General features: G+C 33.6%; 1 protein-coding gene across 1 annotated transcript in view; it reads left to right on the top strand.

The window, feature by feature from the left end:
• The first annotated feature begins 481 nt into the window (after positions 1–481).
• The window catches only part of LOC129944010 (protein bric-a-brac 2), a 38,410-nt gene continuing 18,127 nt past the window's right edge, over positions 482–20,764 (top strand). Inside the window, exon 1 of the mRNA XM_056053134.1 lies at positions 482–3,147. Coding sequence (XP_055909109.1) covers positions 1,645–3,147 — 1,503 coding nt within the window. The 5' untranslated portion in view covers positions 482–1,644. The remainder of the gene's footprint in view (positions 3,148–20,764) is intronic.

The raw sequence follows: 20,764 nt of genomic DNA, 5'->3' as shown, positions 1-20,764 counted from the left end.
CTTTACAAAGGTCATAATTATCAGATGGTACCTAGTTTCAGTTTTCATTAGTCACCAAATTAATAAGCTTATTTGTACTTTTCCTAAATTAAGATCAAACTTTGATCGTAATATAGACTATGACTAGGATAGGAACTATACAAAGATTTTAAGAGATTTTTGGAAACTTAATTTTCGCTTCAAAACGAGTACATTTTTATCTCTGCGGACTTAAAACTAAAAATGTATCTTTTTATCCCTTAGTAAAAGCAAGAATCTCTTAAATTTCAAATTGTGTTCTATTCCAAAATTCTCTTTAAAAACATTCACCCCATTTCCAATTATTTCCACATCACAACACTCACACATAAGCAAATCTCTTCACACTAACACATCTTCATCCCTCAACACCAATACACGCACAATCCATTTTCCACCACCTACAAATGTTCCGTTACACACTGTTCGTTTCCGTCAATGCATTTCAGTCCATTTCTGACTGTCGGCCTGCGAACAGTGTTTTAGTGCGTACCAAAATAATTAACTTGAGCGCACGTTCTGATTGTGCCTGGTGCCCCCAAACTACCGCGCCCCTTAATAAAACAAAACAAAAACATTGAGTGTTAAGTGTTCATAAAAATATCTCTTTTGTTTACACTTGGGTACTTACAGCGTACTTTATAAAACTGTGAACTCAGTGGTACCTTTTTCCGACCGACTATCAATTTGGCGTTTTCCCGTAAAATGGAATTTATCTTTAAGTGTTTATCGTAATAATCATCATCAACATCATCATCGTCGTCGTCTTCGTCGTCGTCGTCGTTGTCATTGTCATTGTCATTGTCGTCTTAGTCTTCGCCTTCGTCTTGGTCTTAGTTTTAGTCTTCGTGGTTCGTTTTTTTCCCCATCATCGTCTTTTTCTGCGATCCCGTCTCCCGTCACCCGCTTCCCGTATAATAATTACAAATCGATTTTAGGGAGCGAGACTCCTCTACTACTTAGATAGAAAATTAAATTAATTTTGTTGTTTTTCTCACAAGTTTTTACTACCCCCTCGCCCTGATAGTCAGAGTCACCCTTCGCCAACACTTCGACTGCGACTTCGACTTCGACCTACTATCTACTCGTATCCTATCCTTGGGGGGTAGGTTGAGAAAGTGCTTTGGTGTGGTGCGATAGTAGACTTCGGTTCGTAAGAAAGAGCAAGCGAGAGAGCCAAAAACAAAACACCAGCCACAAGCAACGAACAAAAAGTTATAAATGAGATATTTCGAATTGGAGGGAACAGGGAACCAAAAGGAGTGCGAGGTTTGTTTTTAGTAAACATTGCTTCCCCATGTTATTTATTGCTAATAAAACGGAATAATAAATGAAATCAAATAAATATATAACATCGCCGTCGGTAGATACTCGTACCAAAGTTTAGTGCGCTTTTTCTTTATTATAATCAATAAATACAATCGATGAAGCTCCAATATCTACGTAAAAGTTGATAATTTATCTATAAAATGTTTGGTTTTTAAAAAACCACAGTGTGATGTGAACAAACTTTACCACAAGAGTTTTTATTTGTCACCTTGAATTGTTGAAAGAAAAACAATAAAGAATATTTTGAAAACAAAAGTGTGAACAATATTTACAAAAAAAAAAAAAAAATTATACAAAATGGATGTAATAAAAGATTTAAGTCAATTCAGTAGTGAACCATTTCTAAAGAGTCTATCGCCGGCTTCAACAGGTGACATTCCACCGTCTCCGTCACGTCTCGACGATGAACGGATCGAAGTGCCAATGCCCAAGTCACATTCGTTGCCAGCCTCCCCATCGCAGCACCATTTGAGTGTTATTCCCCATCACAGCATTATCCCTGAGGTTCGTTCGCCTTTCAAAGAGAACAACAACAAAGAAGCAATAAACTTTTCTTCATCCAAAAGCCCAGAACCCTTTTCAGCAATAGCAACAACAGCAGCAAAAATACATCCCCCGGCTGAAACCCAGATTAGGCCATCATCTAGGCCAGCAGCTCCATCAAGTCCCACTTCCTCGTCGAGAAATCAATCGCATCAGCAATTCTGCCTGCGATGGAATAATTACCAAACCAATTTGACAAATGTCTTCGACGAGCTGTTGCAGAGCGAATCGTTTGTCGATGTGACACTCGCCTGCGAGGGTCAGTCCATCAAGGCCCACAAAATGGTGCTCTCCGCCTGCAGTCCGTATTTTCAATCGCTGTTCTACGACAACCCGTGCCAGCACCCGATAGTGATTATGCGTGACGTGGGCTGGAGTGAGCTGAAGGCCATCATGGAATTCATGTACAAAGGCGAAATCAATGTGAGTCAGGATCAGATAAATCCGCTGCTGAAAGTCGCCGAAATGCTCAAGATACGAGGTCTGGCCGAGGTGAACACCACTGATACCGCAGATGACATCAGTGCCATGGCAAGTGCAACATTAGTCGCGGATGGCGGCATCGGTGTTAGAGGCGAGGAGGCAGCTACTGCTACATCACGCAGGTCACCACCATCGCCGAAAAAACCACGTCTTCACGTAAACACCGAAAAGCTGTTGGAGGTGAATTTGTCTTCGGCTGGAGGACGCAAGCGCAGTAGATCCCCATCTCCTGCCACCATAATGGAACACCACCATCAACAACACAAAGAAAAACAAAAACAATTGCACCAAGAACAGCTCCAGCAGCACCAGCAACAACAACAACACCAACAACAACAACAACAACAGCAACAGCAACAACAGTCACAGCATCAATACCAAGCACGGCATCAGCAATTGCCGCCACAGGAATGTCCTTCGCCGTCCATGTCTTCATCATCTGTGCGAAATCCTTTTGCATCGCCAATACCCCCGCATCACTCGTCGTCCTCATCGTCACAGGCTTCAAATAATCATTCATCATCTGGTGGAAATGGCGGAGGAGGCGCAGGTGGAGGCGGAGGTGGTGGAAGCAGTGGAACTAATAGCGGTGGCGGCAATGGAACTGGTAGCGGCAATGGAAATGGAGCTGGAAGTGGAGGTGGTGGTGGTGGCTATCCGATCGCGACACCACCTGCTGCCGAATCAATGAGTCTGTCTGCTTTAGGTATTAATCATGTGGACGAGATGGAGATCAAACCTGAAATTGCTGAGATGATTCGTGAGGAAGAGCGGGTGAGTTCTTCTTGTTGTTTCTTCTTCTATTTGGGTTTTTTTTATTTTAAAGGTATTTTATAACAAATTAGTATATTTTGATACAAGATTAGAGACACTCATAAAAATGGAATTAAAGATGTGGTATTTTTGAATACTGTCCGCAAAAGTCTTGAGGTGCACAGTTTGGCTTTCGTTGAAACTTTTAAAGTATTTAGGAAACGATCTTTCTTCATTACTAAGCTATGCATAAGTTCTTGGTATTTCTCAAACTTTGCTGATTTATAATAAATTGATGTAATGATTATGTCTTCAGTAAAGAATGATTTTAATTTTCAAACTTATACAGAAATTAAAAATTATGACAACAGAAACCCATGAAAGTATTAAAGGAATTAAATGTCCTAAACTTGATGATTACCTTTATAAGTTTAATATTAATCGGAAAAACCCTTTAAAGAAGCCATAACCCCTTATTACATAGGAAACACGTTACGACCCTTGAGAGTTGTCAAGAAAACCCCTTGCTTCACAAAAACACCTTCGAGACGATCTTATTTTTAAACCCTAACAGTCATATATTAATTGTAGTTATTTTATATTAGGCGCCTTGAACTATTTGCTCAAAATATAATCTAAATCCATACAACTTGAAGTTTTCTTAAAAGGTATCAAACCTTAACTTAATTTAACCAGTGTTGCCAGAATTTCCCGTTTGGCATTAACATCTCACAAAATTAAAACAATACGAAGAATATTTTTAATTATAACTGAGTCCTTTTATTTTTTTAATTTATTGGAAATATTTGGCATGAAACTTATATTCGCATTTGCAAAATATGTTAAAGTTAAATGTTTCAAGGTTTTATAAATATCCTAACAATCTTTAGTAAAAGAATACATTTCACATTTTGTGCATTAAAAATAAATGAAATATGTATCCACCATTTAAAATTAATTGTTAACATTTTTAGAAAGGTAAGGCTTGTCAAAACCGGCACAAGTTACAACTATTCGTCGAAATGAAGACTTTAACTGATTTCTGCAATAGTACAAAAGTGTTCTTTCTGTCCTTGTATTTAAGTGACGGAAATTCAAACAAGTGCTTGTTTGCTAAAAATTTTATTTATCTCAAGCCACAATTCATCAATAAACAATTTTTAGAGAGTCCATAAGCTTAATTATTAAGATGTAAAAGTTTATTCGAAAACACAAATTTGGTTATAGGAAAAATTTCATAAGTATAATTTTAAATCCCTTATTTTTTTGTACAAGGCCGTGTTAAAATACTTTTATCCCTATAAGTACATTTAGGGCAAAATTCCCATAAAAATCCTAATATTTTGGCATCAGTAATATTAACTAAACGAATTTTTCGTTACTTACTTACTTTTGATCTTCAGAATCAACGTTGGGAACTCCTTCAGGGGCATAAGGCCTTTATTACTTCTACGTGCCATCATGTACTGTTTCCGATGTGTTTCAGCTCCCTCAAACTTTTGCCTAATGACGCTGATTCCGCCTCGACTGTCCTGCGCCATGTGCTTCTCGGTCGTCCAGCTCTTCTTCCTTCTTGTGTGAGTGGATTTCACTGCATTGCCACTTACGCCTTCGTATTATAAAGTATACAGGTTCTGGGAAAATCCTTCTATGAAGGACCTTATTTGATATACGGTTTGGCCAGAAAAACCTTAGGGTATTACGAAGACATCTATCCACGAAGGTTTGCAGCTTTCTTGTAATGGCTGAAGTAACCTTCCAAGTTCTGCACCAATAAAGAAGCAAAGATTCGACATTTGTGCGAAAAAGTCATAGCTTTGTTCTCAAGCTGATAGAATTATTCCTCCAAAATTTTTTGTTGACTTATCGAAAATTCTACTTAAAAAAACACTCTTATGTTTCATAAACGTCTCAGTTTTCCTGTGACAGTGTATTTCCTTTCACTTGTCACCAATATCATAGCTGTAAGTGTGTATTTTAATAAACGATTTCATAAACTTATGAATGAATTAACAACTGAATCATTAATTTAATGAAAATTTCATTAAATAGTTAAAATAATCCTTTCTTGAAGACTTAAGATGTTAATAGCTTAAAAGATAATTTATAAAAATGATAAAATATATAGCATCTTACAAAATGTCCTTATTGAAGTTATAGTAACGATTATATGTTAATTTTAAATCTATTGTAAAAATGTTTTACAAATTATGTTTACTTATATTCATATTGAAGTTTATTCGTAAGTTCATCAATTCATATTTTTATGTGTATCAAACATTCGTTTAAACCATCGTTAAAAACATCCTCAAACACAAACTAAAAAACTATTTGCGGAGGATTTCTTATTCTAGTATTCTGCGAGTCCACCAAAAATGTTCAACTGTGAAATGGATTTTTTATTGTTTAGGCGCCAGTTATAGCTTTCATTGGTTTTCATTATTGAAATCAAACATTGGAATTTTTTGACAGGTCGTTTATAGCTATCATTAGAAATTTCTGTCATTGAAACATTTTTCCTGATTGAAAGCCACCGAATTGTGTAAACTAGAACAAAAATCAGTGGAACGATTTGTTTCACTTTTGACCATAAAATTATCAGCTGTTCAGGAAAATGAATGTCCGTCCGGAAAATAGAAAAATACATTTTTAGAGAAAAATAAATGGGCAACTAAACTTTCTTGTCTCAACAAAAATTCTTTGTGTGATTTCCGATCGATCGGTATATAATTTTCATTTCTAATCAAAGGGAAACACCGTCAAATGTCGATTCAAAAATTCGTCCGGATCGATTTCAATGCTAGCTATAACTGGCCCCTTATACATAAAAGTGTCCTTGTCGGTTCTCTGTAAAAATTTAGCGAAACGTATATTCAACTGATTTGAAGAAACAAATTCTGTTCAATTCAAAAAAACAAGACAATTGAACTTATGTGTTAAAGATATCATAATTCTCTATCTAAAACTTATATCTCAACTTCTGTTAAAGCAATCTTATTCTGAAGCAAAATTATTTCCACGCAATTTGCCATCCACAACCGCATCATCTAAACATTCTGAAAACCCAAGGCGATAGACCAAAGTATTTGATGCAGCAATGTAGAAAACGCGTGCAAGTGGACGAAACCCAAACTAAAAATAAAGAACAAAACGAACACAAAATAATGCCGCTGCCGCATAAGCAAGGCATCGAGTACAGTGCAAGTGCATCCTGAGTTTCGCTGGCGAAGGCGATGGCAATGGCGATCCTTATGCATCCTTTTGTACGCCTTTAGCTACTGTTAACGAAAATGCATATAATAACACCAAAGTCACCCCAACAACTACGATGACGACGACGACGACGACGAACGGTGCACAACTGCATCGTATGCCACACCGTCATCCTCGCCATCATGTCATCATCATCATCGCATCCATGGTATATCCAATCCACCCTTCAACTATACCATGTCCACCTCACTACTACCGGCCGCCGTTATAAGGACTTGGACCCAGGCAACGTCCATTGCTGTCGTCGTTGTTGTTGTTGTCATTGTCCTAGTACAAGTACTCGTAACTCGTATAGTTTTGAATAGAAAAGTCACTTGGATAGGGGAGCATCATCAGCCAGCCTATATTGCGCCAGGACGGATGGCCAATGTGAAAGTAGTTTCCCATGACACAGCTCCCTATTTCTCGCATGTTAAATCCATCCATACAGACATTTTCTCCAACGAATTATAGGGAAGGCGCATACCTAACTAAACTACCTTTATATGTAGCTCTGGATGGATGCCTACCTATATGGCTTGAATTTGTGATGAAAGCTTCCGCACTTCTGTGCACATTTAGCGAAATATCATGGCGAATGCGATGGGTATGGGAACTCTGATGGCAACAACAAATGCAAGGTAGAGAGTGAGAGAATAAGAGGGTTGAAATCATCTAACAGCCCCCTTCCAAAGTCCAAACTCCAACAAACTATCCCAACAGGCAAAGGAATAAATTCGAGCTCGATGCACACGAGTGTGATTGCTGCAAAGGCATCAGCAGTCCTTTCTGCCAGGAAATAAGAAATGCAGATGAACATTGAATTGGATGTTATGTTTTGTGTGCAGCCCAAGCACAAGTCCAAGAGTCCCTCTCATTCGCATCATACAAAGGAAGTAACTTTGTGTAAAAAAAGCCCCACTTTTTTTTAGCAAGTTTTTCGCCGTCAATTACACTTGCAACACCTTACAACACCAAAGGATGCGATATATTTACAGCAATCCATCGCCCCTGCTTTGCCTGGCCTGGCCTGGTGGTTAAGAGTTAGCGTTGTGGCAAGTAGAATGCGAGGAATTTGAAATGCAGGTTAGCTTGCAACAACTGACCTTTAATTATATCCCGCATTTATGTGTGATGGATGAGGGTGCGTTGCGTTCCGTAGACTATAGCGAGCATAAGATTTCAGATATAAAATGTATCTATCGTCGTCGCTCGTCGCACATGTGTACTTACAGATTGAAGCTACTACTTTCAAAGGGACGATCTATCTGTACATGGCCATATTTTGCAGATGACGAAATTTTTGATTTCGGCCAGAAATCTTCCCTTCATGAACACCTTTGACGTTCCAACCAAATATACGTTTGTAAATCTACCTGAACAACAACTGAAAACCTCATCGCTGATAATAAAAGAGTGCGGAGACGGGGATTGATTTTAATCATGTATCTGCGCTGACTGAATCTGATGACGAATTAAAAAAAGGGGTTCCCATCTGCAATGCATGTAATTTGTTGCTTTGTAATAACAAGTGCACAATCATTTTACATATACATATCTTTTCAAGTAATGAATGAATGAAATAAAAAAAGATACACACAGAACTTAATTAAAGACTTTATACAGATGAGTATAGAAATTATTAGATAAACGTTGAATAAAATCTGTGCGAGGGTAGCAACAATTACAATAGGATACAAAATATTAAATGAATTAACTTATGTGTGTTTTAATTAAATATGTAATTATTTGTGCATCATGTATGTACATGTGTAAAATCAAGAAATGTAGATTTTTTAATTATAATAAATATTTTGGCTAATGTGCGCAATACGGGGGTCTTTAGATTCAAAGTTGTAGAAACTGCCGAAATGTTGTAAAGATTCCTGGAGATGGTAACAAGATATCTCGAAAATTAGATTCAATGAAAAAAGTGGACTTTTTGGTTCAATTTTCGTAAAGCATTTCGTCAAATGAGTCAGAATATCAAATATTTTAAGGAGAGCGAATATAAAACTTGAAAATGCGAAGATTTAAAGTTGGACTTACAGAACTTCAACAAAGCTGGCTTAAAATAAAATAAATTAAAAAATGTTATTGTGCAGCTTTCCAAGTGGAAAGGTTTTCTAAATAAATTGCGATAGCTATCATTCTTTACAGCTAATTCTAAAGATTGGTGAAAATGTTCCAATAAACTCATATTCTGTCTTTTTAAATAATAATGATAATAAATAAAGGTTGTTGTCGTCTTTAACCAAATATTAAAAAAACTCCCAAGGGTACCAGCCACTAATCGAATCCTGTAGGGACGATCAGTAGAACATCGTAGTAGAACCGTTGAGAATATGGAAAAACCACTTCTCAAAACGGCGATGACGAACCTAATTCCGCTGTAAAGGAGATAGAAACACTCAACCAAGGCGACGCAGATCAAAAATTCCGCCTACCCGACCTCGACAAAGTGAAGATAGCTACACTGAAGACAAACAAATCTGCTGAAACTGACGGCATCGCTGCCAAACTATTTAAAGCAGCAGGCGATGACTTTGTAAGGAGTATACGCACCAACTTATCTGCGAAATATGGTCGGAGGAAAGCTTGCCCGATGAGTTGAATCTCAGCATGGTTTGCCCAAAACATAGAAAAGGAGACCCTTTAAATCGCGCCAACTTCATACGCATCAGTCTCCTTAACATCGCATATGAGATCCTCTCTGCCGTATTATGTGAACGTCTGTAGCCTTCGTCAACAACCTGATAGGTCCTTATCAGTGTGGCTTCAGACCTGGAAAGTCCACTATCGACCAAATATTCACACTACGGCAGATCTTGGAAAAAATCCAGGAGCTTCAAATCGATACCCACCATCTCTTTACCGATTTTAAAGCCGCGTATGACAGCATCCACAGAGAAGAGCTCTACAGTCTAGTTTTGGCACCCCTGTCAAACTTATCCGTTTGTGCAGAATGACGTTGGAGAATGCACACTGCTCTATCAAGGTCGGAAAAGATCTTACCGATTCATTTGATGTCAAAAAAGGTTTTAGACAAGGCGATGCACTGTCATGCGACTTCTTAAACATCGTTCTGGAAAGAATCGTGCAACACTCAACCGTCAACACTAGAGTCACAATCTTCCAAAGGTCCATCCAATTACTCGGATACGCTGATGATATTGACATAATTGGAAGACTTCAGTGGAGCGTTTTTGAGCATTGCGAAGGAGAGAAGATGGGTTAAGTGGTCAATGCTGTCATCAAAAAAGGACATTGAACAACGACGTCTTGGCCAAAACGTCACCATGGACAGCTATAACTTTGAGGTAGTTAAGGGCTTTAGGGCACGCTGTGAACACAGACAACGACACCAGCGCTGAAATCAAACGAGGAATAACTCTTGCAAATCGCTACTTCTTTGGACTTAGAAGGCAATTGAGAGCATCTAAAATCACCATCTATAAGACAATCATCATCCTGGTTCACATTTATGGCTCTGAGGCCTGGACCACGTGAAAGACAAATGTGAGTGTCTTAGGATGCTTCCACAGAAAAATTCTTCGGGTGATTTTTGGTCCCGTCTGCATAGATGGAGAATGGAGAGTACAGCGACACTGACCTGGTTAATAGAATTGAAGTCCAACGGCTTAGATGGCTAGGTCATGTTGAGTGAATGGAAATCAACGCCCAGCCCGGAAGGTCTTCGAATCCAATCCCAAGAGACGGCGCAGTAGAGGAAGATTGCGATTGAGGTGCCGTACTAAGGTGGGTGAAGACCTCAACCAACTTGGAGTGCGAAACTGGAGACAGCTAGCTAGGGCCGAGCTGGCTGGAGACGCACGTTGGTTGAGGCCCAATCCACCCAGAGCTGTAGCGCCACCTTAAGTAAGTAAGTGTTGTCGTTTTTCCCAAGACATACGAGTATTCCCAAATAGCGCAATTTAACTGAATGATTTGACTACTCGAACATATTTGTTTTGAAAATATTATTTGATCTAGTTAAGGTTTCACCAAATTTTACTTAAAACCCTAATAATCATTTAACTATTACTATTTTTGATTGTATTGTAATTTTAATAATATTATTTCAAAAAGCTAAGATCATAAAACGAATTTTAAGTCGGGCTAACAGAAAAGGTATTTTCAAACCCCTTTAGAGAATTATAATTCGGTTTTAACTCAGAAAACATTCAACAGGGTATTCGTTATCTTGTGTTACTATATTGTTAAAAAATATCATAGAAATGGAACAATACAAATAATGACATTTTACATACCTGGCAATTTTGGATTTGGAGATTTTTTCGGAGGATTTTGGCAACAAAAATTGATTCATTATTGGAGATTTATTTTTCTCTGTAAAGATAAAGGAAAGTTGTATTATTTTCTCTGGGGATATTGTTCCATGGAAATTATATATAAAATAAATATTGTCCATGAGAACGTTAGTACAACCAATTTGGTTCTCCTACAGAAAGAAAATTCTAATTCTGATTGGGGAATTCGGTATATCTGTCAATTTATTGTCAGATGTTTCCTAAAGTCTTTTCTTCAAACTAGATTTCTGACTGCATTTCTTTCTTCCCCTAACAAATTCAAAAAAAGGCATCCGAAATTAATGTTTTTTCTTTTTCAAAATCTGCGTTTTCCTTTAAAAAGTTTAAAGAAATGGACACAAGCTTATTTTATTTAAAAACAAAGATTTTACTCCTAAATTGAGAAACCATCTAAATTAATTCTCAAAAAATGAGAAGTTCCACATGATTAATTACCTACTTCGGTTTATACTTACGATTAAATTGAGAAGGTGTTTAGTCTAAGAAGATGCTCATCAAACTTGTGAGTTCGCAATTCTTGAACACTTTCTCAAGTATTTTTATGAAAATTGAGTGTTTAGTTGATTCATTTTAACAGTTTTGAAAAGTTGAGTACAATCGTCATCAAAAATGTCTTCTTCAAAAAAATCACTATATGCCTAGACTTATTTTCTATCTTCTCAAGAACTACTTGTACATATTTAACATTTTAAAACATCACGTCTAAATCAAATTTTAATATTAATAAAGATTTTGTGAAGAAAAATACTTTTGAATGATTTAAATATCTTGAGCTAAAACAGTCAATGAAATTTGAGAGCCACTTTTAGAATATGTAGTTTCCTTATATTCAGAACGTTAATTATAATCAAACGAGGTTAACGTCATAATCCATAAAAACAAAAAAAACGAACGAAACAAAAATCAAATCAATAACAATTAAATTCAAAGCAATTAAAAGCAACAATTCGAAATTACTACCCAATGGCCAATAAACTAATAAAAAAAAAAATAAACAATAAAAATCAACAAATTCCATAATTCCCAATAGTTATATATTTTATAACAAATGAAGAACAACGAAGATAAAATTAATAAAGAACACAAGGCCCAAAAACTTATTTTTATATTTAAATAATAAATAAATTGTTCATTTAAACGAGTCTAACTGAACTTAAGGCCATAAACCAAACAATTAGCAACAACAACAACAAAAATAAATTATAAGAAATAACAAAAAGCTAAAAATTACTTACGAAAAAAATATTAACAACAATAATAATCGTAAGCTTTTTCCGCCTTACTTTCCGAACTCACAAAGATAAATAATAATACGAAACAAATTAAAAAAATAAGAAAAAAAAACATTTAATTGAATTAATAATAAATTTAGCTTCATAAAAATTAATCGCAAACGATTGTAAGTGTGTTTAATTTAAATACAAATATTTCATCTCAATGCCAGTGCCAGGCCAGCCCCACAAACACAAAGTATTGACGCTGATGTTTCTGTTGCTGTTGCTGGTAATTTCGCTGGAGTCATCGTCGTCGTAATAATAATTTCGAAATTGCTTTATTCAAAGTAAATAAAAATAAAAATAAAAATAAAAATAATAAATATGAATCAGCAATAAAATAGCAAACTCGTGGTATATATTTAACAGGAAGTTCAATGATTGAATAAAAACCAACAAACCAGCACAAAAATAAAAAAAACATACTAAATTAATTAAAACTTTATTTTTGTCTAAATTTGTTCATTTTAAATGCAATTTGCGTAATCCCGTTTATCGGTTTATATGATTAGATATTATTTTATTCATATTATTTCTTTTCATTAAACTAAACTTAACAAAAAAAAATATCTTAATTGAAAACGAGAAAGAGGAACAAAATACAAAAATACAAAAATAAAATATAAATATCCGTTACGAATAATGATGGAAATTAGATTTTAAGTCCGACACGTGCGACCATTAATTTATACAAAAAAAAAAAATAAAAAAAATTATTTAATAAGCACGCAACGCAAGCATCGTGAATGATTGAGACTAAGACTGAGTCTTCGATTGAGCTCAGACGACTCCCAAAAGCGCTATTCAGGGTTTAATCCCAACTAAACAAAAATAAAATAAAAAGAAGACTAAACAAAAAAAAAATATATTAGAATTATAATTAATGTAAATTTTATCTTATATCCATAATTACGATGTCTCTTGAAAGTTTTATCTTAATTTTATTCAAATTTGATTTTTTAATGTCGTAATTAAATCATATCGACATTTCACACAGGCCAAAAGATGGAACATGGAACTTATAAAAATAGCAGTAAATGTGAAATCTAGTTTACATTAGATATCAGCATTTTTGTTTTTAAACAAACAACAAATAATAAAACAACAAAGAGAAGAAAAATTTTAATTCTTCAAAAACTATAAATTTAATGCGGGAATTATTTTCTTTTTTATTATTTTTTTTTGTTTTTAATATATTTTGAGGAAGCAATTAAATGTTGTCTGCATCCATCCCAATAACGCTAACCCCTGCCTTTCTTTCCCTTCCCTTGATTGCTAGAAGGACAGAGGACGGGACGAGTATAGTGAAGTGAATTGATCACATAAACACATGTGGTGTAATGTGCCTTTACTTTGAATTTAAATGTAAAAATAATTACATATTTTTTGTTTTAGGTACGTATTTGTATTTCATTTTATTTTAAGAAAAAGAAAATTTCTTGTTTATTCAAAATATAATTGCATTCCCTTGATCGTTGTTTGGATTCTGGTTCTGGTTCGGGTTCTTCAGTTCTTCAGTTGTTCAGTTCTACAGTTTTATAATTCTACTTCAGTTCAGTTCTCCCCTTAGACCAAAAGTTGATTTGAATTATTATTTTATGTTTTCTTTTATTTTTTTGTTGTTGTTTTGTTTATTTTGTATTAATTTTATGTGGGCTGTAAAGTGTATAAATGTGTGGTAGGTTTAGTGTAGATTCCCCTCTGCACCCTCTCACAGTACCGGCACGCCTTCTTTTGAAGTTCGGTTCACTCACTATTATTGTGCACTTACAGCAGGGGTGGATTCATTTGAATGCTCTGAGGCCTTAATCTTTGTATTTTTTATTTTAATAGACAAGTTATTGAATTTTATAGAGTGATTTAAAATTTTGAACAGAAAGTTTTAAATAAATGTGTTAATCCTTAAAAGGTTTAGTAAGGTTAGGTTGATTTGCCAGATCAATGTAGACCCATTGTGATACCGTGAAGTTATGAACTTTTCTAGAAAATAAATGCTTTAACCTACAATTTCTATGGATTGTCTTGTGTCAGCCGTTACGACGACGATTTAAAAAAAAAAACTAATAAGTTGTTCCTCGAATGTCTTGCGTTCTTCAAGATTATTGAACCTAAAGTTTATTGCTAGTATGGCATTGGGTGTAATCTTGTTCTTACTCATCATCTCAGGATTTGCACATGTCATCCGTGGTAAGCTGCATTTTCTTCTTCTCGAGATTTTCCCGCCATTTTATCGTAAGCGACATTTTCAATAAAAAAGAGAAAATAATTATTAGAATTTCCTAGCAACACATAAAGCATTGACATAATTAATAATTTCCAATACTGACTATTGGTACAAGTTGTTTTAAGGACCAGTAAGTAAGCTATTGATTTGTCGTTTACGATACAATTTATTTTGTAGGAAAGGGCTATTTATTCTACCACAACAGAGTGTAACCTGTTATAAGGCTGATAAGCAATCGCAATTTTTTGTTTAGATGCATCCTCCAACGGGATCTTGTTTTTTTTTTCAATTTGGACCATAGTTTCTTGGCCGTGACGTAGGTTTCAAGGTTTATCCACCTTTCATTGGTTTCTTCAAGTATTTTAATACAAATGATGTGCCTTAATTCACAGGATAGGGTGACAAGATAAGTTAAGTCTTGTACCAATCTTCGACAATTTCCATAATTTTTAAATAGACTTTTTCTGAAAAACCTTAAGCTCAAAAATAATTGATAAGGTTTTTAAATTTGTGATAAAACATTTTCCATTGATAAGACTTTTAGCATGAAGTTTTAAAAAAGAAAATTTTTTTTTGCTAAAAACCATGAAACTGACAAAACAGTTATTTCAAAAACATATTTTGTATTGAAAAGCAATACCATAGGTTTAAAAATTTGTAACAAAACCTATTCTGTAGCTAGACTTCTAGTATGAAGTTTTAAGAAAAGAAAATATTTTGTTTAAAAAGTCATAAAACTGAAATTTAGAGAAAAAAAATAGACATTCGAAACTGACAAATCAGTAATTTTAAAAACATATCTTGTATTGAAAAAAGAATAAAAACTCAATCTTTATATCAGACAAAATTTAAAACAAATCTGTAAACAACTTCTAACTATTTTAAGTTGCTGACAATTGGGCGTTTCTAAAAAAACAATAGTGGATATAGAGCAGTAATTTAAGATTCTTATTGTGCAGCAGGCCTTAATGTATCTTTTTTGAAAATTAAATCATTATTATAGTATAAGATTTTTGATAATTTTTAAGACTTCTAAAATAAATCCTCAAAGAAAAAGAAAGTATAAAAAAAGTATCGCAGAAAAATTGGTACTAACCATTAAAAAATCAAAGGTGGGGTGGATTCGACTTGAGTGATTTTAGATAAACCAAAATCATAGTCGTTTTTCTTGCATAAACATTTTCTATGAATAAAATTGCTTAAGAAAATGCTAAATCAATTTATTTAAAACAAAATTTGGTGGCGCAACAGCTTGTAAAGAACTAGGACCTTACAACTCTCAATCATTCTTGTATGCGAGTAATGTCATTGATATAGGGGACTACAATTTGTAAGCCGAATCCAAGTGGCTTAAGAAAAGCATTTTCATGACAAGAATTGCTGGTAGAGGACTTGTCAATTCTCCGAAAGAGGTAGTAAACGTAGGCAGGCACAAATATGAAACGAACTCAAGACCTCTGACAGTTCAGTCCCACGCACTAACCATCACACTACAAACAATTTTGATTTTTCGCAAAAAATGTGTGTCTACAAAACTCCGACAAAAAATTAAAAGCTGACAAAAATTTCACAAAAAATTAACTCGATTGTAATTTAACGCAATGCCTCAGAAACGTCCGAAAAACTACTCTTAGCATTCAACTGAATTGAATTACCTCCCCAAAAATTGCAATTTCTCATTGAAGTTAAGTCGGAGAAAAAGTCCGAACAGTATTGAGAACGACGAATCAAAGTGAAAATTCCTTCGAAATTCTGCGAAAGAAATCAATTTGATTCTAAAATTTCCTCATCTTATTAAAAGCTTTTGGAAAATATCACAATGGCAGCTGTTTTGTTTACACATCTTATATCAAGTTACTAAACCGAGTTATCGTATTGAGTTCAAACACCTTACAACGACGGAAAGTTTTGTTTATTATCAAATTTGACTATAAAAAATGTGAAAATCACTTATCACCTTAGCCTATTCCACTTCTTCAAATATAAAACTCTTTTGTTTTTGCAAATAAGCATCGAAACGTGCAAAACGTGTTCTCATAAAGGTAAAAATAACAACTCTCAGTTCGACACCTTATCGCACCTTATACCTACCTTCGACCACTATAACTTATGGTTACCAAACATTAGTAATTCAGAATTTAAAATTAGTTTCTTAAAATTAAATCAATGATTTGATAAATTATTTAAATAATGAAGTTAAAAACAAAGTCGATGACGAAAGAACAAGATCGAGGCTTTATAAATCCTCCCCTGGACCATACTCATTCACATCCCATTTTGCTGTGTACAGACTCATTCTTTTTTTTTATATTGTTAATGTATTAATGACAAAGTTAACTTTACTTTATTAATTGCTTTTGGAGAAAATATAATAAAACAATTTAAATAAAGTTTTTGTTTGTTTCTTAACATTTTCATTTTTCTCTTAAAAGGAACAAAAAAAAGAAGAATAAAGAAAAATAAATAAATAAAATAAATGAATAAAAGAATTTTTGTGGCACAAAGTGTAAATATAAGATGATGAGTAAAAATGAACACCATTCCCATACCCATATAAGTGTACCTAACTATACATACCTCGCCTCGCCCAGTTTGCCTTTAGCCTTTGTTTTTGAGATGCTTAAGCCGCCTCGACCTACCCCGAAAACCATACCATACCATACCAGGGACATACAAACATATACCTACAAAAATATAAAAAACTAAATGCGATATGTGAGGGATTTTTGTTTTATTTTTGTTTCTTGTTTTAAATATTTACTTTGGTTATTAACGGCTTTGCTTGCAAAAGTACAAAGAGATATAAATAATGTTGTTTATTTTGTTTTTATTTATTTAAATGAAAGACTATAATTGTTCATCTTCATCTGCATAAACACAGCAGCGAGTGAGTTAAGACCCCAGAGACTCAGAGACTCAGAGACCATCATCCTAAAGAACTTATTTTTTGTCGGTATTGTTTTTACGAAGAAATAAAATTATATAAATTTTGTTTTGTTGTTTTATGGCGACCATATGCCGTCATACCGTTGTTGGCCATGGCAGCCGCCTTCGATGGCTTCTTTTTTAGTCTCTTCATAAGAGCTATACTTTCATTATTTGCACAAATGCATCTTTCTTTTGTTAACATTACAATTTTTAAGGGATGTTCGGATAGGGTGACCAATTTTGCTTTATTCAATAGAAAGTTTAGATTTTGTCAAACAAATATTGTTATTTTAAAAATTACCTAATTTTGTATTTATTAAAAAAATAACTTATAAAATAAATGTGTAAATCTTTTAAATAGGAGGCATCAGGGTAACAAGGCTTGTATAGAACAAAAATAAGAATAATTTATTTTTGAGAGTTTACATAATTTAAAGCAGTTTTCACATTTATTTGAGGCTTCTTTTAATAGCTTTAAGGATCTTGTGTTTGAAGGATTAAGAAGTTGAGCAATATGTATACATTAATTTAAAGCTAAGAACATAAGGACATGGCGTTGTTGCCGTCTGACTGATAGACATTTCAGTTAAAAATGGTTTAACATTATGAAAGTTTTTTTTGTTTTGTTTTTAGTATAAGAAAATAAAAACTGTATTTTTTTAATGATTTTTCTTAACAATTTTCAAATATAACAGATGAATAATTTATTAACTTGAATATTTATAAAAAAGACATAAATAAAACAATTTTGAATGATTTTATAATCTTTAAAGATATGAATACAATTTTGAAATGACTTGAAACACGAAAATATGAGTTTAAGTAAATCTACTTTTTTTTTGAGCAATAATGTAGATGTTTGTCTTCTGAGGAAACAATGTTCGGAATTTGGCGTGAAATTATACAATCCGCTAGAATATGCCAGACAGACAAGAATTCCTTACAGTTTTCGCATTTTTCGGGAGGTTCGTGGTTGTAAATAGTATGAGAATAAAGTTTTTCTTAGTCTAATTCGGAAAAGTGTTACACAATCTGCTCTAGAAAAATCCTTGTTGTAGGGAACTCTGAGGTGGGTAGGGTGATGCGTCCGAAGGAAATTATCTTGACTGAGCCATGGGGCAGTAAGTTCATCCGTTTCAATATTTTACGCATTAGAAGGGCAATGTTAGGTTAATCTTTGACGAATGCTACATCTGCTGCTTCGTTAACTTTTATGCCGACATGACTTGGAATGGAACCCAGGCTAGAATGATGTTGACGTTGTTGTAAAAAACACTCTGGATATAGTTAAGAATTGGGCAGTTGTTGTTTTTATTTTTTATTCCCGTTAAAATATTTAGGTTGCCCTGAAAGCATCAACGTCCTAACTATCCTCGAAGTGCTCTTATTATTGTTACCACTTTAGCAGGAAAACTGACTGCGTTTAGAAGTTTGCCTTGCAGAAGGATGTATCTTCTGCTTGGAGGTAGAAGTCATTAAGTAACAAAATCAAAATCGGGGATACGCTCATTAAAAATGTCCACTAAATTTCTTTTTTTTTAACTAGTTTTAAATTAGCTTACCTTTTTATATAAATTAACACAATGAGTTTCAAAATCGAACTTTTTGACTTTTACCTCCAAGCAGACGATATCTTCATTTGAATCTGAAAGTTCTATACAAAACTAAAAAGGAGAAGTTGTTTTTCACTTAAAGGACCCATCCGTATATAAAGTTTTTAAAGGATTGATGGTTTCCAATAGTTCTCGGTGAAGCAAAATAAATTGTTTGTCAGGTGTGTTAATCGTTTTGCAATTGGACAGACTGAGGTCGATGGGCAGTTAAAGTTTTCAGTTTCAATAATCAAAGATAATTATGCAAATATGATGAACCTCTTTAATATTTTGATAACCACGTAAAAGACTTGAAAAGTTTTATATGTTTAAACTTGTCAAATGTCATTTGACGTTTATGTGTTATTATGTGAAATTAAGGATGAAATTCACTCTGTGTGTGTCTTAAGAGATAATATTAAATCATTTTATCGCGTTGCCATTAATTTTTCAAAACATTTAAACGTTTTTTCTTCACTTTCGAGTCTCATTTTTAGAAAGTCCGATATGAAAATTTATTTTTAGATATTATGTAAGTAATTTAAAAGTATTTTAAGAAACCCAACAGAACCAACAAAATTAAGTCCTTATTTCTTTGAATAGAATTATACATATATTGTAAAAGTAAAAAAGATAAAATCCATCTTTTCTAAGGCATGGTCACCCTAATGATGCCATTAGTTCCAGTGGTAATAAAACAAAGACTTTCTATAGGTTCAAGACATTATATATATAGACTTAAAACAACTATTCCACTCAGGGTTGACTCAAATTCTTATTCTGGCAACATATGTTATAGATGTGTTCGAATACAAGTATTTTAATAATGGTTTTAGGTACAAAGAAAACGTAGAAAAATAAATAATAAAAAAGAATGCCAGCAGTTTTCTTCTTTAACTTCAAATTATTGTGTTTATTTAATAAAAAAAAAGAATTCTAATCTTATCCAAATCAACTCATGTAAAGGCATTTCCGTGTGTTAGTTTTTTTTTTATTATTATTAAATAGATATTTATTATTTAAACAGCACTTCTTGAGCAAAGAATCACGAGTCGTCGAAACGAAATTTATATTCTAATTTAGGCCTGTCGTTATATTTTTAAAGACTCCATTTGATTTTGAATGATGCAATGATAATAATGTTAAGAATAATAAAAAAAAAGAAATTATTTAGGCACATTTTAACTTAAATAAGCACGTGATGGGTAGATTCTTTTTTTTGTGAATACTGTCAATCTATATATCTCATGGTGGGATAAAATGGGAAGAAGGGAAAGAGGGGCTGAGAGATATTCGTGTGTTTTTATATCACTTAAAATGTATGTTTAACATCATGTGATCGAATAAATTAATAAAATATATGTAAGTAAACTAATAATGTATTATGTACATTCTACAGTACAATGTGTGTTACTATATAGATACAGTTTACTTATGTACATAATGAAAGCTGATTAAATATGTATTGTATATTATATATGTATATATATTTTTTGGTGAGTAACGTTCCTAATTGTATTTTATTGGCTGACATCAGTTTTGTAAATGAATTTTTGGAAATGAGTTTCTTATTCGACAGGTGAAGGGAATTTTAGGTTTGTACCTACCTATAATTAATTTTTGGGTTGTGTAATTGTGGTTTTACCTAACATTTATAAGCCTACAATTAGTATAGACCCCAACTCGTATAGTGGAATCAACTATATGTATATTGCAATAGTTATATAGGTATATTCGTACATATACTTTATTTGATAGTTATCAACTGAAATTAATTAGCGTGGTTAGCTGCTAAAGTTTTTATAGTATAGACTTGTCTGTGTAATTTAGATCCATTATGAATTGGGTTTTAGTCAGTTGGGTAAGATTGTAAGTAGCTACAATAGAACAATAGCATCAATTGTCAATTTTAACAGATGAAATGGTGACTTGTTTATGGCTTCAGGATTGCATCGACGAATCAACCAGAAATGATCTTCATCACGATCCTACGGTTAGAGTGTCTATGTACTTAGTGACGATCAGATTTTTCAGAAT

This window comes from Eupeodes corollae, chromosome 2, assembly GCF_945859685.1.
Source record: "Eupeodes corollae chromosome 2, idEupCoro1.1, whole genome shotgun sequence".
NCBI classification, from domain to species: Eukaryota; Metazoa; Arthropoda; class Insecta; order Diptera; family Syrphidae; genus Eupeodes; species Eupeodes corollae.
The sequence above is the reverse complement of the archived record's forward strand: the minus strand, read 5'-3'. Positions and strand labels throughout refer to the sequence as shown.